The 24,572-nt window shown below is 38.6% G+C and overlaps 1 protein-coding gene across 3 annotated transcripts in view; it reads right to left on the bottom strand.

The window, feature by feature from the left end:
• CORIN (corin, serine peptidase) overlaps positions 1 to 24,572 on the bottom strand; it is a 197,658-nt gene that overhangs the window by 172,738 nt on the left and 348 nt on the right. For 2 of the 3 annotated variants that reach the window (XM_016161189.2, XM_016161191.2), the window contains exon 2: positions 24,235 to 24,438. The exons of the other annotated variant lie outside the window; for it this stretch is intronic. In XM_016161189.2, coding sequence (XP_016016675.2) covers positions 24,235 to 24,438 — 204 coding nt within the window. The remainder of the gene's footprint in view (positions 1 to 24,234; positions 24,439 to 24,572) is intronic. 3 annotated transcript variants of the gene reach the window in all.

Raw genomic sequence — 24,572 nt, 5'->3', positions numbered from 1 at the left:
TGATATTGAAGACAATGCTTCTCAAATTTCAATGTGCATGTAACCCATGTGGGGAGAGTCTGAACCAGGTCTGGGACCTGAGATTCTGCACTCCTTACCAGTTCCCAGGGGATACTGCTGCTGGTGGGCTTAGTCCCGCACTTTGAGTAGCAAAATCTGAAGATACTTCTAGGTCTGTCCTTCCTATACCAGGCTCATTGCACACCACTCATTCCCTGTACTTCCCTATTCACCTTCCACCTGGCTCTTTCCAGCTCCTTCCTTATAAGTACTATCTTCCTGGAAGAGCTTCTCTCAAACTCCCAACCCACTACAATCACTCAGGACTCACTCTGCATGGCCCATGACTACTTCTAGTCTTTCTGCCCTTTATCCCAGTTAAATTACAACTTGTATTTGTGTGATTATTAGATTATGTTGATTATTCTTGCCACACTGTAGGCTTCCCGAGGTCAGGGACCATTCTGGGCTTTGCTTAACATTATAGTCCCAGTACTTACAAAGAGCACTCCATAAAACATTAAAGTAATGAATGAGTAAACTCTTCTAATGCACTCTGGTGATCAGAAGATTCTTAGAAGCGTGAAGAATCGAATGTTTTCCATGTGTGAATGATTACTAAGTTATAATAATAATAGTAATAATAACAACATAGTAAGAAATCCATTGAACATTTCCTGTGAGCCAGACACTCCTCTAAATGGGTTCCATATAGAAATGCTTTTAATCATCAAAGCAGCTCTACTAGGCGGCCGCTATTACCATACCCATTTACAGATGAAGAATTTAGGGCTTTGTTTGAGTATTTAACAAAAATAATTCAAAGTGATCAACAAAAAAGGCAGAATCTAAAATGATACTCGGTCACTCAATTTCCTTTTCTGAACCAAAATAGGTGTCAAGAAATGGTTTTAATTTGGCCTTAACTTTAGACTATAGCTTTCAGAGCTCCCTGGAACACACTATCCATGCCAGCTCTGTCTCTACAAAGACAAACTAAGCTTTCACCCACTGAGTCATGCAGAGCTGACACCAGATGCCTCAAACCTATGAAGAACCAGGTCTCATAGCCCTCAACATATGGAGTTTCAAAAGCATCCATTCTTCAGTATAGCTGCTCTTTTGGGGGTAAGAAATAGACTTTTTCTTGAGTATTCATGGTTCTGCAATTCCTCCCAGGTCAGACATGGCATAATAGAAGATTACCACCTCAACGGTTGGACAATAAGAGATTTTTTTTTTTTTGAAAAACAGAAATTGTTTATATTTAAGGCATACAACTTGATATTTTGATATAGTGTATACAATGTGAAATAAAGACCATAATCTAGCTAATTAACATATCTATAACCTCATGTAGTCACCATATTTTCCCCTCCTTCCCTCTATCCCCTCCATTTCCCTCCCTCCCTCCATCTCTCTCTCTCTCTCTCTCTCAGAGATATGTTTTAGAAATGACCCATCTGTGGTGGCATTTTCAATTTCCTCTAGACCATGTATTTCAAAATTATCTTTAAAATCTTAATCAATTATCTAATAAAACTTAAATTACCTGGAATTTTCTTTATCTTTTTGAGAGATGGAAAATTTTACAAAAATAAGCATATCGTCAAGAATTAAATTTATAAAATATTGCCAGAGAATGACAAGGAATTCTGAAAAATGTAGAATCTTCTACAATTTCTATAGCTTAGAATATTTTGCCCTGCAAATGGCATGCACGGATTGGGCCTGATCATCAGTTTTCAAAGATATGAATATCATTCTGCTTAGTACACTGAGCATAGTATAAAAAACATCATTTTTAATAGTAAAGATTGAAATAGAAAAGAAATTTAAGTTCATATTTAATAGATCAAAAGCCTAATAACAACAATTAAAAAAAAATACTATTTCCTTAGCATTCCAAAGTTTTGGTAAACATATGCCACCCTTGACCTACAATAGCTCTAGAAATGATAATATTCACCTATAGATATAGTTTACAAAGAGATTAACATCAGTTTGCTACTTTTAAGGTGCAACATTGAACATGGAGATATGTCGATGTTTTTATTTAAAATGAGATTTGTTTACATTACAACCAAAAATCAGACAACTTTGAAATAGTATATAAATTGCTGCTGGTTAACAGAGTATTTTGAAATGGGAAGATTAATTCTACCATCATAATGCGACATTATACTATGGATTTCCTAAAATATCAAAATGATTACATTCTTAAATAGAATTAGAAATATGTACACTTAAAAATACAGAATGGTCAGGGCCAGAAAAACATGGTGTAAATGATAAAGGCTTTGTTCATCTCTCTTGCAACCACATCAAAATTGTGACAAAAAAGCAGAGAAAACAGCAAGCAGAGTTGCCTGGGAGCTAGATGAATAGAAACACTACAACTAGGGAGAGAAATAAGAAATCACCCTGCAGTGGTAGAAGGTAAGAGGGGACGAACATGCAAGGCTGCTCAGTTCCAAGCTGCTGAGTGAGACAGAGGCTGCAGCAGCTGCAGACACCACTTAAAGGGATGGTGTCTGCAACCGGACTTTCCCAGTGATGGACCTGCTCCCTCTGAGCACCAGCACCATGCTGGCTGGTCGGTGCATGGGGGTGTGAGGGGGGTTACCAGGGAATTATGGTGGGACACTGAGTTGTCAGAGCGAGGGCCAGAGGTGAGGCTCTCTCCTGGGCAGTAGTACCAGTGGTATCCATTGTTCCTCTGCTGAGTCCTCCCCTGTTCCAGTGTGTGGACACAGGCACAAACATAGCTGAGACATCATCAAACTGAATAACAGAGGTCATTCCACCCAGAGGATTCCCTGAAACTCCACCTCCACCAACTCGCGGCCCCACTCAAACCACATCCAGTTGTATTCTCCGCAAGTCCAGTGCTTCTTCCTGAGCCAACTCCAAGACTCATGCTAGAGACAGCTGACCTCAGTTTCTGGCGTGGTCTCTTGAGGCAATTATAAGCACAGCATCTGTGGATTGCTTGCTGAATCTTAACAGGTGGCCCCCAGAGGGGCACCAGCTGGGGCTAAACTAGGCCTGAAGCTGAACCCCTCTCAGGACCATGCCATTGGACACCTACTACACAAAGCCACACTAATGAGACTTAGGAGCTTTGCTTTGTACATAGAAACAGATGCAGAAAGGCAGCCAAAATGGGAAGATAAGGAAGCAGAAACCATATGAGAAAATGGAACAAAGAACCAGTAATAATGGAGTCAAACAATCTAACAGATGCAGAGTTCAAAACAGTGTTTATTTACCAGAGGGTAAGGGGAAGAGGGAGAGGTAGATGCCAAATATGGGGTAAAATTAAAGAATTAAAACTAAATAATTTTTTTAAAACAGTGGTTATAAAGATACTCAAACTTAGGGGAAGTATAAATGAATTCAGTGAGAATTTTAACAAAGAGATAAAAAAAAGAAAACATAAAATGTAAGTGGAAATTATAAAAGGGAACCAGCCAGAAATGAAGAACACATTGTCTGAGACGAAGAGTATATTAGAGAAAATCAACAGAGTGCATAAAGAAGAGGATCAAACCCCTGATAGAGAGAATGGGGAAGGCAAAGAATGGCAAGAAAAAAGAAGCCAAGACTATAATAATAATTTAAGGAGCCTATAGGAGAAAATTAAATCTAAAAAATATCTATGTCATAGGGGTACCTGAAGGACAACAAGAAATTGAAGAGCTATTTGAAGACATGATGATGAAGATCTTCCCTAACCTGGTGAAGGAAATAAACATACAACCCCAGGAATCCAAAAAAGATGAACCCTAAGTGGCCCACACTAGACACATTAGAATTAAAATGCCAAAGGTTAAATACAAAGAGAGAATCTTAAAAGCAGCAAGAAAAAAGCAGTTAGTTACCTACAAGGGAGCACCCATAAGACTGGCAGCTGTTTTCTCAAAAGAAACTATGCAGTACAGAAGGGCTTGACACAAAATACTCACTGTGATGAAAACCCAGGATCTACAACCAAGAATACTTTATCCAGCAAAGATCTAATTTAGAGTCTAAGGACAGATAAAGAGCTTCCCGGACAAAAATAAGCTAAAGGAATTCACCAACACCAAGCCAGTATTACAGGAAATGTTGGAAGGACCATGTATTAAAGAACACATATGAAAAATAAGGTATAAAGAATGGTAATAACTACATTCTTATCAACGAGCACCTCAAATGGAAAAGAATTAAGTGCTCCAACCAAAAGATAGAATGGCTGAATGAATAGGAAAACAAGACCCCTACATATGCTTCCCACAAAAGACTCACTCCAGATTAGAAGACACACACAGACTAAAAGGAAGGGGATGGAAAAAGATATTGCCTTAATGGACCGAGAGTTTATTGCACTGAATGAAGTCAGAGAAAGGCAAATATCACATGATTTCATGTACATGTGGAATCTAAAAACATAAACAACAACAACAAAACTCATAGATACAGAGACTATTTTGAGGGCTACTAGATGGGATGAGGATTGGTGGGATGGAGAAAAAGACCAAAGGTATTAAGAAGTACAAATGGATAGTTACAGAATAGACATGGAGATGTAGAGTATAACATGGGGAAGATGGTTAATAATGTTGTAATAAGTATGTAAAGGGGGAGGGGTACTATATTTAGCAGAGTGATCACTTTGTGAGTTATATAAATCTCTAATCATTATGCTGTACAACTGAAATTAATATATTATTGTTACCCTACTATAAATGAAAAACTCATTGAATTATATAATATAAATACGAGCAACTAATTATCTATTATATTTCAATAAAAAATATAAAAAATACAGGATGATAAATCAATAGTTTATGAATTTTAGGTGCACAAATAGCGCTACTCAAAAGTTGTCCTAATTCATATATCAATCTGATGGATTTAGTAAAATTCTATTTAGTGTTCTGAAGTTTATGATATGACCAAGTCAAAATATCAAAATATTCTTAAACCAAAATGACAGCGCACATTTTAATGGATGGAACTATATGCAAAATTATGGCAAAATTTGATGATCATCTGTCCTACAATGAAAAATTTCTTACAATGTTAAAATTAGAATTCATCCAAAATACACACTATAAATTGAATTGAGACTAATTTTGCACCTTGGTTCTCTAGGTAGGAAGGTGATTAACTGCAAATTGCAATCACACTTTGCTGTTTCAACAGTACAGAGAACATCCTATGAGGATGACAAGGTTGCTCTGACTGGTGTGGTCTGAACAGGGCACAGAAATTCTCTCTAAACTCTGTTGGGGATATTATACTGTCACTTGTTAATATAGTCATAGTCCTGAAACAATGCAGACACTAAGATTCCACTTGTAATTAGATATTCAGCTTGAAACATTGTCCTACACGACCATCACTCTAAAATGTGATCCGAATTGTTTTTCCAGTGTTAGAGATGGAGCTTCTCCAACCTGCCTCCACTGTCTACTGAGCAAAAGACAAGCCAATTGTTACCACTTTATTTAAGAAGTTCCTCTTAAATAAGTGCTAGACATTTGTCTCTGTTCTCAATAAATTGTGAAAGAGTTCCTTACATAAGTTAAAAGTATATTTATTGAATAAGACATCAGTGATTTAGATAATTCTCAAATCAGGCAACTGTCAATTTTCTACAATATTAGCTCCCACTCTACCAATAAACAAAACATCTCCAAAATCATCCATCAGAGAACAATGTCAGACCCGAATGTCTTCTGTTGTGATGCTTGTTTTTAATGTCCCAAGAGGCATGAAGAATAAGCATCTGGTTTTCCGTAAGTCTTTTCATCCCATTTTCTGGCATTTAATTGAAGCATACAAAGTTCAAATGCACTCTCTCAAAAATGAAATTACTCAATTCACACCAGAACACATGGTTCTGTGAGCCAACTCTGCCCACAGTTTCTCCTTTGAAAATTAACATAACAACTGCACAGATAGTCCTCCCCCAACTTTTAAATTCACACATCCCAGAATGGATATTCAAGAAGAAGGCTAAATACTGACAAAATATTTTTCCTGTTGAGGAGACTAAATAATAACCCAATACTCAGGCACCATATCACTTTAGTGTTTCTGCTTTGAGGGTAGTATTGTTTAGCTGAAGTCTGAGATATGACAGAAAAGATTGAAATGTTTCAGAGGCAATTTGTACAATATTGTCTTCATCAATGAAAACCAAGGTGAACTTATAAAGTCATCACCTTGTCCTAATCAAATTTCATGTCTGCAAATAAGGGATAGAAAATAAGTGTCTTGTTTCAACCACACATATTTTAAAAATAAAATGCAATGAATAAAGCAAAATGAAAGTAAATAATAATAATAACAATAATAATAATAATTCTTTCAAGTTCAGAAAGTTCTGAGTCCTGATTTCTCTCCAATATATAATATGGAGTTTGCTCAATTCAGCCTCCCTGGAGGAAAGTTATAATCTTTATTCAAATGAGGAGATGTCTTCAGAGGCACTGGGAGAACCTTTTAAAGTAAACCCCATTTCCTTCAGAACAAAGTGGGAAGGTCATTTCTCTGATAGTTACAGAAGATGATCTGAAACTGCAAGCAACTCCTTATCTAGACAGTTAGATAAATAGGACTCAGAGTTCTATCTTGATGACTTTGCCTCAATCTCAAACATGTTAATCTTATCATTTTATGGCAGACACAAGTCTTAAAGTAATAAAACATTCATTTTAATTCAGATATCAGAACTCTTCCTGCATATATTAAAGAGTCTTAAAGGTCAATTTTTTTCAGTATTTTTTTGGAAATAATGAAGGCTATTTGGGGGATTAAAAAAGGAGGGTTGGGTTATTCATTCCTCAGGAAATTAAATATTTGACATTTATTCATAAAAATGTTTTAAATTTCACATTCTGATTAAAAGTTACTGCATTTTTAAGGAAGCTATGGCAAAATCCAGAGGAGCCTAACATTGACAAAAGAAGCCAAACCTATTTTTTCATGTAGCACTTAGGAACCTATTGAATTTGTGTAAATCTTAGAGACCTAATTGACTCACTGATCCAATAACAATGGAAATGTTGTGACTTTTAAAAATTGAAACAGATTGGTCAAGTGAGTAGAAAACTAAAATATTGACTTTCTACAGCTGAAAATAATCAGAGAATGAATACAAGACAAAATAAATTTTATACTCTACAACAATCCATTTCAGACATTTCAGTGCAAAGTAAAACATAAACAGATGTTGAAAACAGTTAACCTACTGAACCTACCTGTTGAAAGGAATCCTGCTGTAAAAAAAAAAAAAAAAAAAAAGCACAAGTAAGAGTTTTATGTATTAGAAGTAGCAGCAATTTCTTTGTGAATACCTGGATCAAAAGGATGCAATCCAAACTCAACATTCATCATATGTTTGGCTACATTTCATGAATATTCTAGTTGGAAAATACAGAGAAGTTTAATGTTGAGGTTTCCATTACAAAACATGCCTATGCTACATGTTAAAATCTCTCTAATTTCGTTTATTAGACTCAAGCTTATGTAGCACGTATTCTGTGCACAGCTGCGCTATAGGCAGCCCCTGTCCTCTGGGAGTTGAGCACCTACCTCCGAGGAGATATGCAACTTCACAGGTGACTTCATTGCCCTGTGACCGGACAATGCAGATTTGTACAGGACTACAAGTCAACCATAGGGGCAGAATGAACTAGGGCATGGAATCACCGTTATTATATTTTAAAATAAATAAAATTTTTACTTTTGCACTAACATAAAACAACAGTAGTTCTTGAGTATTCATTCCCATAGGTCTCAAAGCATCTGTGTGTTGATTGAGGGGTGGGAGAGGTCAAGAGGAAGTAATATAATTGACATTTTGAGCAGGACGATTTTTCACTGAGGAGAATCTCTTACATTATTTTAAGACATTTGGTATCCCTGGCCACCGCCTAATAAATACCAGTAGTAACTCTACCCCCCTTCCCAGGCACTGTGACCAAAATAGGTCCTCCATTATTTCCAAATATTCCTCAAGGTACTTACCTTTCCTTATGGAGAAGCACTTGGGCTGTTCAGCAAGCATCTGCTGAACACGTAGTGCACAGTCAGCATTACATTCTGATGCAAGATGCAATTTTAAGTTAGTGAACTTCTCCCATGTTCTATTGGTATTAACTAAGATTAGGTCTTTAAGTAAACACCAAGAGTTTGTTTTTTTTCTCCACAGAGAGAAGGTATATTTTTTGAGATCAAACATTATGGCTTTTAATCGTGATTATCACCCTACCTGGCACATAAAAGAACACAGAATTGTAATGTCAACGAGGAGAAGCATAATCAATTAGGTCCTAACACCTACTACATTGAACCAGGGATCTTGAGGAAGAATAAGGAGTGGTATTTGGGGAGAAAATATATATATGGAGTGATTATTTCTTGGGCAGGCAAAGCACGAGACTTTAAGCTTTGGTCAACCTGTCCAAACCTGGTCAATGTAGGATTTTAGCCTTTGGAGAACTCTTGCAGCCTCTGCCCCCAAGCTACACATGTGTAGCTTGGTCCGGTGTATCAGGTGAGACTGAGGTAGGATTAAACCTCTGTAGATCCTGGTGGTGAGCAGAACAAAGTACATTGCCTGAAAACTACAAAACAGCTGAGTTCCTTTGGTTCTCCAGGAATAGATGTAAACTTCTAGTTTTGATTACTTGTTTTAGTCCTAGAACAGATATTGAAAAAGGGCTGTCCCCATATCCATTCCTTATTATGTTGTTTTAAACTATATTCGGAGCCAAAGAAAGAAACCAACAAGTGGAGATAGCAACGCCTCAGATGCATGGGGCTTGTTCGCAAGTTTTAGTTGTCCTCCATCACATGGTCCTAATTCATTCTGATTTGTTAATTAAATAACCTCTGACCCTGGCTTTAGATTTTAGAGACCTTATTTTTGAATATGTCAGAGAAAGGTGGCAGATTTTTACTTAAAACAAACAAACAAAAAAGAATGGACAGCTTTATTATAGTGTATTCCGTCTTCTTGGGGCAAAGTATAGAAACACAAGTCAATAAAATTTTTACAAATGCAATGTTAAATAGTCAATTCGAAAGGCCTGTGCATTGAACGTTGTCTTGGCAGAATTAGTTTAACTCAGGAAGTCAAGGAGATGTGGAATCGTTTGAAAAACATACTTTAGTCTTATTTTCAAACAATAAATTGATGAAGCTGAGGGAAAAGGTAGAATTCCTTAAGAGAAAGGCTGAGCTTTGAGCTGATGGGCTGGGCAAATAGGATGGAGAAAATGTGACTTTAAAGGTCTATATATAGAATGGCAAGGAGTTGCACCCAACTCTAATACTCTTAAAGAGGCTACTAAAAAAAGGGAGATGTTTTTGGTGTTTACTAGATAAACATATGGCTAGAACCCAAAGAAATAAAAAAAGAAGAGGAAGGGCAAGACCTCAAAGAAAATATAAATTGATTGTCCCCTGAAGGCTACAGCTAGGCAATTAATTGTAAGAACAGTTAGGGAACCACACCTTCAAAATTGGACCGCTATGCCAAGCAGATATTAAAAATAATATCCATGGAACACATCTGTCAGAGGAGAAAGAGAATAGTTATGCAAATATTCATTTAATTATAATTGTGACGAGTGCTATATAGTATAAGGTAAATAATTTGTGGTAATGTGAAAATGAACATAGAAAACTGACTTTCACCCTTTTATTAAAACTTAACATGTTCAATTTAACTACAACATAGAGAGCCTAATACTGAAAATACTTCAAAGACAAGAACTTTTAATGAATATTTACTTACGAGCACTTAAAATTGAATTACTAGAATTATTTCAGCCATAATTAAATATTTGCTTTCCCAGTTTCTTTCTACTGATGGATTCAAATGTTTTTAATGTTAACACATATTTACAATGTAAACTGTGATGAATGTTTAATATTTATGATAAAAGACTCCAAAGTATTAAGAATTGCACAATATTTCCTAAAATTATAAGAAGCTGGTGATAAAAAGAAGGCTTTTGAGAATATAAACCTCACTGATTAATTTGTCATATTTTTAAATTTTGTTTTGACATCTTTCCAGTTAGTATTCCCAAGTAATAAAACATTTTAAAAATCATAATACGGTATTTTGCAAAGAATAACATCTGTCAATTCTCCTGAGTTTCTCTTCAGTGCTAAAGTTGTCTGCACTTTGGGATAAAACCAAACATAAATGATAAATGTTTTTAAAGTATTTATATTATAAATGTATCTAATTTGTTTATGAAAAGACAAACCTCTGGATCCAAATTAAAACAAATTAATAAAAAATATATGTTTAAATGTTTGCTTATTGCCTATACTTTGTGTATTGAATGTATCCTTTCCAAAGAAAATGTAGTTAAAAATTATAATCATGAATTAAGTGACTATAAATACTTCTGTCTTCAATTAATTTTTTTGGAAAAGAAATTTTTTGGAAAAGAAATATAAGATTAAATTGTATATTAACAGTATATTAACTTGTTTACTGCTTTCAAAAAAAAGGTTATCAAACAAACAAAATAAACAAACAAAATAAAACCATGGATACAGAAAACAGAATGGCAGTTATCAGAGGAGTGGAGAATGGGGGAGAATGAAGAATATAAAGCAGATCAAATATATGGTGAAGACTAGAGTATACAAATGTCATATTATAAAGTTGTACAGTTAAACTTTATATAATGTTCTTAATTAATGTTACCCCCAATAAGTTTAATGAAAAAAAGTTACCATAATTACAAGTAAAATTGTCCAGTTTAGACACAGGTATTAAAGCTTTTATATCTCCTGAAATTATTCAACAAAATTTATTTACCTTTTTCTTCTTTTATAAAAAGTTTGAAACAAGCACGTATTTATAGAAAAGTTAGGAGTACAGTACAAAGAACATTTTTTTCTGAACCATGTGATACTAAGTTGCTAATTGGATGTCCTATCATTCTGGAATATGTTAGTGGCTATTTCCTACAAACAAGGACATTCTCTTACATAACCACAGGAAATTACATTGTACATCAAATTACATTGCTCCCATCAAATTCTCAGAACACATTTGTTTTTTTTAATATTTTTTATTTTTTAATTATAGTTGACATACAATATTATATTAGTTTCAGGTGTAAAACAATGATTAGACATTTATAAAACTTATAAAATGATCATTCCAATAAATCTAGTACCCCTCTGACACTGTATATAGTTATTACAATACTATTGACTATATTCCTTATGCTATACTTTACATCTCCATGACTATTTCATAACTACCAGTTTATACTTCATCTATTTCCCATTTTTTACCTACTCACCCAACTCTCCTTCCATCTGGCAACCCTCAAAAGTTCTCTAAATCTCTGAGTTTGTTTCTCTTTTGTTTATTTTCCTCTTCAGATTCCAAATGTAAGTGAAATCATATGGCATTTGTCCTTCCCTATCTGACTACTCCCCTCAGCACAATATCCTCTAGGTCCATCCATGTTGTTGCAAATGTAAGGACTTCATTCTTTTATGTATTTATGTATTATCTATCTATCTATATATTTATTATTTTTATGGCTGAGTAATATTCCATTGTATATATGTACCATCACTTCTTTATCCATTCATCCATTGATGAACACCAAGGTTACCTCCAAATCTTAGCTATCATAAATAATGTTGCAATGAACATATGGATGTACATGTCCCTTTAAAGTAGTATTTGAGGTTTCTCCAGAAGTGGGATTACTGGGTCCTTCTTTGTCTCTTGTTATAGGCTTTGTTTTAAAGTTTATTTTGTCTGGTATAAGTATTGCAGATTTTTTGTTTGTTTCTATTTTCATGAAATATCTTTTTCCATCCCTTCACTTTGAATCTGTGTGTGTCTTTTGATCTAAAGTGAGTCTCTTGCAGGCAGCATATGTATGGGTCTTGTTTTCTTACCCATTCAGTCACCTTATCTTTTGATTGGAAAATTTAAGCTTTTTTCATTTGTAGTACTTGTTGATAGATAAGTAGTTATTTCCATTTTATTATTCATTATTTTTTATACAAACTTTTTTCTTCTTAAAGAAGTCTCTCTAACATTTCCTGTAATATTGTATTTTTCTTTTCTGGGAAGCTCTTTATCTCTCCTTCAATTCTAAATGATCGCTTGGCTGGGTAGAGTAATCTTGGTTGTAGGTCCTTGCTTTTCATCACTTTGAGTATTTTGTGCCAATCTCTTCTGGCCTACAAAGTTTCTGTTGAGAAATCGGATGACAGTCCTATGGGAGCTCCCTTCTAAGTAATTAATTGCATTTCTCTTGCTGTTTTTAAGATTTTCTCTTCATCTTTAGCCTTTGGCATTTTAATTATGATATGTCTTGGTGTGGTCCTCTTTGGGCTGTCTTTGGAACTCTCTGATCTTCCCAGGATTGTATGTCTATTTCTTTCATCAGGTTTGGGGAGTTTTCCATCATTATTTCTTCAAATAGGTTTACAATGCTTTGCTCTTTTTATTCTCCTTCTGGTACCCATATGATAGAAATGTTGTTGTGCATGATTTTTGTCTCAAAAGCCTCTTAAACTACCTTCATTTTGAGGGATTATCTTTTCTGATCGTGTCCTCCACTATCACATCCCCTAAGTCACTGATTCAATCAATTCTCTGCTTCATCCAATCTGTTGATTCACTCTAATGTACTCTTCATCTCAGATATTGTAGTCTTTATTTATGACTGTTTCCCTTTTATGTTTTCCATCTCCATTTCTATGTTTTCTATTTTTATGTTCTCTTTGCTAAAGTTCTCACTGAGTTCATCTACTCTTCCCCTAAGTTCATTGAGCATCCTTATACCCAGTGTTTTGAACTCTGAACATGTTGTTTGTTGACTTTTTAATAATAGCCATTCTGACTGGTGTGAAGTGGTATCTCATTGTGGTTTTGATTTGCATTTCTCTGGTAATTAGTAATGTTGAGCATCTTTTCATATGTCTGTTGGCCATCTGTAAGTCTTTGGAGAAATGGGTTTTTTTCATGTCCTCTGCCCATTTTTCATTCAGATTCTTTCTGTATTTTATTTTGTTGTTGTTGCTGCTGTTGTTGTTGTTATTGACTTGTATGAGTTTCTTATTATTTTGGATATTTTGGATATTATTGGATATATCATTTACAAATATATTTCCCCATTCCGTAGGTTGCCTTTTTGTTTTGTTGAAGGTTTCTTTCACTGTGCACCTTTTTAGGTTGATGTAGTCCCATGTGTTTATTTATGCTTTTGTTTCCCTTGCTCAAGGAGATGTGTCCAAAAAAATATTACTTAGACTAATGTCGGATAGTTTAATTCCTATGTTTTCTTCCAGGAGTTTTCTGATTTCAGGGTTTACATTTAAGTTTTCAACTGATTTTGTTTCTTTTTGTGTATGGTGTAAGAGAGTGGTCCAGTTACATTTTTTTCCTGTATCTGTCCAGTTTTTCCAACACTTTTTGTCGAAGATAATGTTGATACTCCCATGTATATCTGTACCTCCTTCATCATAGTTGACCATATAAAAAGAGGGTTTATTTCTTGGTTCTCTATTCCATTCCATTGACCTATGTGTCTGTTTTTGTGCCAGAATTGTACTGTTTTGATTATTATAGCTTGTAGTGTAGTTTCAAATCAGGGAGCATGACACCTTCCAACTTTGTTCCTCTCTCTCAAGATTTCTTTGGTTATTCAGGATTTGTTTGTTTGTTTCTTTGCCATTCCATATAAATTTTAGAATTATTTGTTCTAGTTCTGAGAAGAATAACATTTGTATTTTGATAGGAATTGAAGCTGTAAATTGCTTTGGGCAATATGATCATTTTAACAATATTAATCTTTCCAATTCACGAGAACAGTGTATCCTTCCATTTATTTTATCCTCTTCAGTTTCCTTCTTCCTTCCTTATTTTATCCTCTTCAGTTTTCCTTCTTCAATGTCTTATAGTTTTCAGCATACAAATATTTCACCTCTTTGATTGTTACTCCTATGTACTTTATTCTTTTTGATGTAATCATGAGTTGGAATTGTTTTCTTCATTTCCTGTTCTGATTGTTTATTATTAGTGTATAGGAATGTGACAGAATCTGTATATTAATTTTGTAACCAGCTATATTATTATTTTATTAATTCTATTAATTTTTTGGTGGATTCTATATACAGTATTTGGTGGTTTTCTATATATAGTTTTCCATCTTCCGTAAATAGTGACAGATTTACTTTTTTCTTTCCTAGTTGGATGGTTTTATTTATTTATTTTTATTTATTTTTCTTGTCTGATCGCTGTGGCTAGGACTTCTAGTACTATGTTGAATAACAGTGGCGACAGTGGGCATTCTTGTCTTGTTCCTGATCTTAGAGGAAAAGGTTTCAGCTTTTCACCATTGAGTATGATATTAGCTATGGGTTTATCACATATGACCTTACCAAGTTGAGGTAAGTTCCTTCTAAACTCACTTTGTTGAGAGTTTTTATCATAAACGGCTTATTCTTAACATGTGTAATTATTTGATCAGTCCCCTGGTGTATAACAAATCCCCCACTGTCCAAGTGCCATCTCCTGCAAGGGTTCCATGGTCATCCTATTGGAGCTTCAACATCTCACCTCAGGTACACTCATCCACACCTTCCTCATCCTGTTTGATCTCTGACCCCTCCACCCTAGGTCGTCTTTACCCTGTGGAGTCTTGGCTACCATGCTGCCCCTTTGGCCACCTCACGAAGCCTGTCTTGCTATATCCACAGAAAAAATTCACAACCTAGTTGTTCACCAAGGGGCAAGAAATAGGAAAATCTAAACAAAGATTTAAAGTCTATAGAAAGCAATCGATGTTATTCCTTTATTCACTTTTTTCTCCCTTATGTATAAAAGAGAAATAAAATGACAAGATCTGGATCCTTCAGCCTGCTCAGCTAGTTTAAAGTAGTAGGAAGTGAATGTGTGCATTTCATGTTGTATGCTTCAGCAGCCAGACCATCACAGAAGCCTTGCATTCATTACTTCCTATCAAAGTTGGCCTATTTCCGGAGCTCCCTACAGAGCATTCAGCACTCTATTAAGAGGAAAAAAGCCAAGTTGGATAATTTGTTATACTTTTCCTTTGTCTTTGAGAAATGTGAGTGAAAAAACAACAAATTTTTTTCAAGAAAAGTCAGTCCACATTTAAAAATTTAGATAATAAATTAGTTTTTTTTTAATTTAAAATTCAAATTAAAGTGTCCCATGGGTTTTGTTTACTTTTATTAGGATGAATAAACAGTTTTTCTGGAAAGATTATTCTCACCAAAGCTCTCTTCAAGGAAGGAGGGGAGAAACTTGCCTGCTTTAAGGAATTTCTGACACAAAATGATTGAATAATCAGAGAATATTGTCACTTAGAAATATAGACAGTATTTTTGCTTTTCCTATTGACATGCAGCTGACAGGTAAATTTAAAACAATACAGACAAAACTGTTGGTGCTATTAGGAGGGAGAAAGTAGGCAAGCTAAGCTTGTTATAAGATGACCCAGACTCTGACAAGTCAGCTCTGTAGGTCCTTCCAAGGGCCAGCTTTCCTTTCTCACCAAGGACACCTTCAGAAAGGCTCAGAAGCCCAGCTTTATTATTATGCAAAAGAAGTCAGGATAAAAATCACCACAGACCAGGGCTATAGTCATCAAATCTAGAACTTACATTTAAAAAACACAGAGACCAGGGGGAGAGAGGAAGCTAGCTAGTCACTAAAGTTTGCTCTAACTCTTCTACAGAATGAGACTGGACACAGTTGGTCAGTCATTCAGCCACTCCTGGCTTAATCCTCCCACCTCCGACTTTACATCCAGAATCAGTTACCCCAAGTGGGCAGTTGGGCATAAGAACTTTGAAGGGCCTCCCCAGGACTATTTTTAACCTGCTGTTTTTTGTTGATTGACTTTCCACTGGGGTAGCCCCAGGTCCAAAGGATTCACTCCAGCTGGGAAATCTGAGAAGTCAGCTGGCTTGTGGTGAATGAGGTATTTTTAGCTGAGACTTGGGGATCTCAGGATTGTCATCTACTTTAGACTGCAGGGCGAGAGATACAAAACAGAGCCAAACAAGAGGAGTGGTGCTGAATCTGAAGTTCCTTAGCAATGACTGCTGAGCTTATTGTTGGAAGAGGACTCTCTGTGCACCTGGTAGGGCAGGGAAGCACAGCCTGCAGGCCTTTCCCTGCGCTAGCTAACCAGAGGCCTGGGAGTCCTTCTCACAGGCCAGGTGTTCCCAGGGCCCCTTCCGCACCTACTTGCCTACCTATGTTTCTGTTGCATCAGCATCACCTGGAACTGATTAGAAATGCAAATTTTTGGGCCCCACCCCAGACCTATTAAGTTAGAAACTCTGACAGTTGGACCCAAGGACCTTGGTATGTCAGGCCCTCCAGGTGATTGTGATGCATTCTAAACTTTGAGAATTACTGGCCTAATCACACATTCATTTAACTTTCATAGATAACGGTGTAAGGGCAAAACTATCCCTACCAAACCCGTATGGTGGTGCATTTTTTTAATTAATAGACATTATTTTAGCATAATTTTAGATTTACAGAAACACTGAACATATAGTAAAGACAGCCAGTAACTTTCTAAGTCATTTTTTTTCTCTCCTGTGTACTGCACCTTAACGTGAAAAATTTTTCTCCCCTGTTTGTCCTCAAGGGTAGTGACAAGACATCAAGTTTTTGGTATCAAAGGCTGAAACTGAGTCAGAGTAAGCAGTGCTCAGTGAGGATGGCACCAACTCACAGAACAACTGTACATGGGTGCCCTTGGCCAAACTGTGGTGAAGCCAACTGTAATTATTTAAGCTGCTGTAGCCAGAGGAAAAAGCCTTCTCAAAAGGGTCTTGAAAATGATGTTAATATTGGGGTATTAAAATGTGTTAGTTTCCCATGACTGCTATAACAAATTGCGACAATGGCTTACAACACAAATTTATTCTCCTATAATTATGGAGGTCAGAAGTCTAACCTGGGCTTTCACTGGGCTAACGTCAAGTTGTGATCAGGGCTGCCTCCTTCTGAATGCTCTAAGGGGAGAATGTGTTTCCTTGTCTTTTTCAGCTTTCAGTGGCTGCCCATCTGTATTCTTTGGCTGATGGCCCATCCTGCATCTTCAAAGAACATCTCTCCAATCTCTACATCCATCATCTCATTGCCTTCTGCTCTGACTCTGACCCTCCTGCCTCCCTCCTCTAAGAACATCTCGACTGCATCAAGCCCTCCCAGATAATCCCTGGTAATCCCCCCACCTCAAAATTTTTAACTAATCACATCTGCACATTCCCTTTTGCCAAGTAAGGTGGCATTCACAGGCCCCAGGGATTAGGATGTGGATATATTAGTTGGGGCTTAGTTAGAAACAATCTACCACACGCATATAGCTTTGTCACTATCCAGTGAGGCAGACACAAGCCACAGGTAAGTGTTGAGCACTTGAAATCTGGTTCATCTGAATTGAGATGTGCTGCGAGACTATTGAAATTTGAAGACCTAGTGTTAAAATGATAAAATCGTCAATATATTGAATTAAATAAAATATGTCATTAAAATTAAATTTACATGTTTCATTTCACTTTTCAAATGTAGCTACCATTAAATTTAAATTACACGTGGCTGACATTATATTTCTACTGGACAGTGCTACTATAGGCCATAAAGGAAGCAGGGTGATGTTAAATTTCAATTGTTTTATTTTTGTCTTGCTCATACTCATAAGGGAGCCTAGATTTTGAAAGCAACATTTCTTCTTCCAGTCTTCCCAAGGGAGAGCACTGACCACACAGAATTAAGATTTTAAACCAAGATGCATATTATATTAGGGATGTGCACAACTAAATAACAGATATCCACTAGTTAACAGTAGCCAAAAAAATAAAAAATAATTTTTAAAAAACCATACGTTTATCTAACAACCTGTGTTCTTACAAAGCTTCTTCACAAAGCATTATTTCACTGACACCTCAATCACAACCCCGTGAAAGGGATATCGTTCCCATTTTTCAGAGAAAAAAAACTGAGCCTAAGGAAAATTAGCTTGGTGGAGGGGCAGCTGGCTTATAAACAATGAACAGAGCCTGAGGCCAGGTCTGCATGCCTCAGCGCCAGGTGGCCTTTAGGTTATTTCCTGGCTTGGTTTAACAATTCAATCAGGCTCAGCAACATCCTGAGTTATTTTACATCCAATCTTCCTAATTTCAGAGATCACAGAATGATCTCTCTTTACCTGAAAATTCTGTTCTTTTCTACTCTGAACACATTATCATTTTTTATTTTGTAACTTTGAATGCAGAAAGGTTATATCCTACCTAGCTGTTTAAGGAAGATTTACTCCTGTGTAAAACACCTCAGCTGCACCCAGAGGTGTGTCTGGCTCCCAGCTTGATCCTGGGACCCCTGTTGGAAGGCCTCCAACACCAGTGACTCTCTCTTCCCTTTCTTTATACCACCCTCAAGCTGCGTGCCTAGGAAAAAGGCTCAGTTCTGACCTACGACCAGAGAAGATATCCCCAAACAAACCTGGGCTCTAGTGATCAGATTTCCTCTGATCCGTCTTTCTTGGGGTTGAACTGGCAATTTGCCCTTTGGCAATAAGTCACTGTAAGAAAAATCGGCAAAGACCCACAGAGAGGGAAGGAAACTCAGGCCAGCTAGGATGCCCTTGCCTAGGCAGCACTTCTCTACTGCCAGAAAGGGAGGAGGCGAAGAAAACATAAAAAGGCGCAGTGTGGTGTGCTGCTCATTCTCTCCGCCGCACTCAAACTTTGGCTTTTAGGCCTGGAAAGGCCTTTGGAGAGTGTCTAGGCCAACTACCTCATTTTACACGTGAGGAAACCAGATCAAAAGTTTAACTGGTTTGGTAAAGTCTCATAGCAACTTTGTATCGGATAAAGACTAGAACTCCCATTTCGGATGTTTTTAGACTTGGACAAAATTCTTTTAAAGGCCCTCATAGAAATTAAGTAAAATCATGTAGCTTTGATTCCAAACCACACTACAGAGGAGCGGCATCTCACTTGCAGGACGAGCCTCAGACACAGACCCACAAGGGTGAAAATCATGTACAGTCAAAATAATACTTGAAAATCCTCAGGAAAGTGCCATGCTGGAGACCAGCATAGCTTCTGTCAATAAATCCCACACAGTCAGTTTTTCCAGAGATGGAACAGGCTCGTCAGTGGAGTACCAGATTAACTGGCTTGAAGTTAGAGGACAAAAAGGCACAGATCTCTAAACAAGAACGACATGTAGGATGGCAAGATGGATATGTATAAAAGGCACCAGGTTCGAAACTAACAGCAGAGTTCCTTCTCTTTTCCTGTGCTCTCACTCCAGGGAACTGCCTAGAATGACAAGCCAAATGACTCCTACTAATCCAACAGCTACCTCGTCCCTGTGCTCCTGGAGATTTAATATGTATTGCTTAGTTAGAAACTAAGCTTCACACACATGAATCTTTATCTGTTTTTTTCACTGGTGCATCCTAAGTGCCTAGAATTGTGCCTGGCACCTAAATCTTTGCTGCCTAAATGGATGAATCTATTCTTCTTTTTGGCTAGGCTATGTAATTGAATTCTCATTAGTAGAAGTTATTTAGGTCTCGCACACAGGTCTTAACCTCTGGAGTGCTATGGTGCCCTAGCTAGAAAAATTCACATTGAACTGTCCATAAAGATTTTGCACTATTCATGGGGTTCATAGAGCCCCAGATTAAGATTTCCCAGTGCTATCGACCTTTACTATGCTGCTGTGACACTTACAGCAAAATGATTTCCATGACTGTGGAGAGATTGGCATTGCTTACTTTCATAGCTGCATGAGGTCTTCTTGTTATAGGTCTCCCAAGTTCTGGAAATAAAGGTCCTGGGCTAAGCACAAACGAGTGGCACCAAAAAGGTCTTCAAAACTCACCCCTATATTTTCTGCCCCACTTCTGCACCAGCCTGTTGGCTGACTGGCCCTTCTCCACTGGTGTCCTCTTGAGCTGCTGACAGTTTCAGCACTGACATTGAATGGCAAGATGGATTACCTACAGGACTGCCCTGGATCCCCTAGTCCTATCATGCATTGACACCGTGCTTGTCACCACTGACACTGATGGTTTGGACAAGTAGAAAAGCACCAGAAGAATATTCAAACAGCTGCTGAAAGGTGAGCTGATGGAGGCAAATGCCAGCAGACTGAGAGGAAAATAGAATTTATGAGTTCTCTTCAGCAGAGCTCAGGCTGAGCAAACAGCGCTGCAGAATGTTCAGGGACGAGGCAGGCAGACGAGCCCGTGCTTTAGCACAATGGTGGCTCTTTTTTAAGCAAAGAGAAAGAAGCAGAGGCTGGAAACAGGGCTCGGGACAGTGACAGGCTTGGGACAGGGCAGCCAATCCAGCAATCCAAAGGTGAGCATCCCATGTACTCCACACCCACGTGGAAAGCACACACGATCTCCCAACCTGCATGGTGATTGTCTAAGAATAAGAAAAACTATGAACTGTACTTGCTCTAAGGCAAGCTTGGCAAAATCCAGAAACAGAATAAACCTCTGGAGGGTAAGGAATAGAGGCAGGGAAAGGATTACCTACCTATGCATCTGTACTGGCTTGAATAGTGTCCCCCAAAATTCACATCTGCCAGAACCTCAGAATGTAACCTGACTTGGAAATAGGGCCTTTGCCTTTGTAATTAGTTAGGATGAAGTCATAATGGATTAGGACTGATGTCCTTATAATAAGGGAAAAGAACACAGAGAAACAGGGAAGAAGGACATGTGGCTATGGAGGCAGAGATTGGAGTGATACAGCCATAAGCTAAGGAACGCCAAGGACTGCCAGCAACCACCAGAAGCCCAGATGAGGGGAGAAAACATTCTTCCTTAGGGCCTGCAGGGGACATGGCCCTTATGACATTTTGATGTTGGACTTACAGCCTCCAGAACTGTGAGTGAAGAAATTTCTGTTGCTCAAATGGTGATAAGTTCAGAAAGGGGTCCAACAGAGCAGGTGGAGCATTAATTTCAAATCTGAATAAATCGACACTCAGTGGATTTTGATCCAACCATTGGACCTAGTATTCTAGTATTGTTATTCTTGTGAAAAATGGTACAATGTGTAAGGGTATATGGGGGGGAGAAGAACCGCCCTCTTTTATATTAAAGGTTCTGCTCTAAAAGCAGGAAAATCATCAGCTACAAAGCTCATTGCAAAAGGAAGAGAATAATTAATAAATTAGTAAAAATCAAGGCTGAGGGGAGAATTCCCAAGGATTTTGTGACTGATACACACACACTTATTGGCTGATTACAAATGTACCTAGCCATGTATAATTCAATGAATGCCCCAGAAGTGTAAAAGAAGCAAAGAGAGGTGCTGGGCAGGAAAACTTGTATCATAGAGGAGTCTCATTAAATTATCACTCAGCCGAAAGAATGCTCTAGAACTAAAAGAGCATTCAGCAATGAAGGAGCTATTCTAGCTATACAGTCTAATACAATAATCACTATCCAAAGTGATCACTATCCTGGTCACATGTGATTATTGAACACTTGAAATGTGGCTAGTAGACTGAAGAACTGGAATTGTAATTTGATTTAATCTTGATTAATTTACATAATCACATGTGGCTAGCAGCTCCTCTACTGGACAGCACAGCTCTAGAATCAAGGAAGGCTGGCTCTGAAGAACAGCCTGGGAGACTCACTGAGTCTGAGATGGGACCAACTCCATAATTTAAAACAAGTCAGGGAAACTTTATAGAATGTACAAATATTATACATGGTGTTGCTGGGACATAATTAAGATTTACTTAATCTTCACAGTGTCCTTTTAGATGGTCAGTAACATCATCCCCATTTGCTGGATGAGGAAATCAAGGTTCAATAAGATTATTTGACTTGTCAAGGGCCTTGCAGCTTTTAAGAGATTTGAATTTAGCTTTGACACCAAAATTCATACTCTACCCACCAACACACATAATCTACAGCACCTTTTACTCTTTTGTTTTCTTCCATTCCCATCCTTCTGAAACAGTCTAAATTACATGTGTGTGTGTACGTGCACATGCATATGTATGTCTGAACGGGTTTTGAGGAATAGGTAGATAGATCCAGGGGTTCCATAAGTGTTTAGTGTGGACCTCATATTCTATACAAGTCAGTACCCATTAGCCAACCAGCCCTGTTTTCCACTCAGTCAGGCAAAGTGGAATGCCAAGGAGAGTGATGGAGCAAACAGGATGCATACTTGCTGACTAACATTAAAGAAACCTTCTCCCCCAAAGGTTTTAGCAAAAATTCTATACCATAGCTGTCCTGGTCCTCCAGGAGCACACATTCACCCAGCAGTAGAGACACTCAGAATCTCTAAAGCCACAGGTCTTGATGTGAAGGGAGGCTGGAGGTAAGGGAAAAGGGAAAATGATCAACAGAAAGCCTCACTAAAAGTATAGAGATATGAAAATACAAGTTTCAGAGACTGGCGAGACTAACTGGAGAGACCCAGATGTCCACCTTCTCTTCTAACCTCCCCGTTCGTCCCAACAGTGGAGAAGGGCAACTGAGGGGCTTGTAGGGCCACAGAGTCAGCAGAGCTGAAATCCAGATGAAGCCATTGTGGGAAATGCGGCCTTCCCCAAACCAAAGCACAGCTGGTTTGTGCTGGAAACACTGATGCCTTCCAGGCTCATTACTATTAAGATTTCGACAGCGTTAAGAGAAAGGTCTCTGGTGGGATTAATTTTGCATCTTGTAAAAAAGTTACACTATGCCTGGAAATACACTTGGTGAGATTAATAAAGCAATCTTTGTCTCTTTAACCTCCTGGAAGGTTAACTGAGTCTTTCATCCTTGTACTGTAATCCTACCCTGTAAGGAACCTTCTGAAAAGAGTCTCCTTCCCCTAAATAAAACTTTCTGGCATATTAACATTTGGAGGTTTATGTGATTCCACACCCAAATAACTCTAAAAATAGCTCATCCTAGTGCAACAATCAACGTCCTGGAAAAGAGTCTCTGGAAAACCTGACCACTCAGCTCAGCGCTCACACGGGTCTGTGGAGACTTCTAGTCTAACCTTTCAACCCCTAGGAACTGGGTTTTGGAGAATGATGTTTAGCGTCATTTCACAACAAAACTATTGGCACCAAATAATGCAAACAAGTTGTCGAATGTTGTGACCGTGACCAAAAATATATATATATATTTATAACTTTGAAAAATGTATTGTTTCTTATTTTGAGTTTTGCCAAAAATTAATGTTTTCCAGCACTTTAATTTCAACACCTTCAACTACAATGTGTCTTTGGATAGTGATCACTAAATCCCGACTTCGCTCCCCTTCTGGTAGCAGTCAGTATTCCTTTACAGAGTTTGGCTTCCATCAGTAAATCGCTGTCCAAAAATAAAAAATTAAAAGTACAAACTACAACGTGCATACAGTAGTCATAGACTTATACCAGAGTTGGTCTTTGTAGCGCATTGTTCTCAATTTTCCCGCGGAAGGAAAGCGCCTCAATGACTTGCTCGGACAGCTTCCACTGGGAATGCCCAGCCCCGCCGCTTCCCTGACGAGCTCAAAGCTCCGAGTGCCCAGGGCTCTGCCTCTGCAATGACGAGCCGCGCAAAAAGCGCCTACACCGCCATCCACTGGCCCCGAGCGGGTGGCACCAGAGTGAGGCGCCCGCCACCGGAGCTGGAGAAGAGGCTACAGGATCCGGCACGAAACCACCTTCCTCCTGTCCTCTCAGCCCTCAGTCTCTGCCGCACAGAGCGGTCACCACTCCCCTATTCCACCTGGTCGGGACCCTCCTGACACCAAAGGAGAAGAAAGGCAGCCGAAAACTAGAACCAGTTCTAGGGGCTCAGGCCAATGAGGACGGTCCGTGGGTGCTCCTCACCACTACCTTTCCTCTCCGGAACCGGGAGCAACGCTATACCTTCCCCGGACGGGATCGGAGCCGGCCAAACCCAGAGCGGCTCAGAACCTGCGCCCCCCGGCGGCCGACAGCCGGAAAGCCTAGGCAGGCACGCCCTCGAGACAAAGTTTGCACTCAGGGGACACAGGAGGTCCAGCACACTGCAAGGGGGGCCTGTTCTGGGATGCTAACGCCCAGAATGGTCCAGTGATCTGGGCACGAGCTGGCTGCAGAGGAACCGAGCGCCAGTCCTGGTCCTAAGAGGGACAAGACTGAGGCGAGAGCAACAGGGATAGGAAGCTTACATCTGGGGCAGGCAAGGCTGCTGCGCAGTCCTTCCAGATGCCGGGCGTCCGCGACGCTGGCGCAGAGAGGAAGCCGAGGGTCCCGGAGGGGCTGCTTGCGACGGCTCCTTCTGCAGCCTCCCCAGGTGCCCGCGTGCCGCAGAGTCCACCTGATGCGTGCAAGGCGCCGGGTGGAGAAGGGACTCTGCAGATTCGGCATCGCCCCTGCCAAGGAGAGCGGGGTCCCTGGGCCGACCTGACTCGAACGTTGAAGAAAACCCTTCTCATGATGGTGGGCGACTGGGGTGGAGGACTATGCGCCCGGGGACTGGTTGCAGGACTCCGAGAGAGGGGCTGGG

Source organism: Rousettus aegyptiacus, unplaced genomic scaffold (genome assembly GCF_014176215.1).
Source record: "Rousettus aegyptiacus isolate mRouAeg1 unplaced genomic scaffold, mRouAeg1.p scaffold_m13_p_10, whole genome shotgun sequence".
Lineage (NCBI taxonomy): Eukaryota > Metazoa > Chordata > Mammalia > Chiroptera > Pteropodidae > Rousettus > Rousettus aegyptiacus.
Note: the sequence above shows the minus strand (reverse complement) of the source record. Positions and strands in the feature narration are given on the sequence as shown.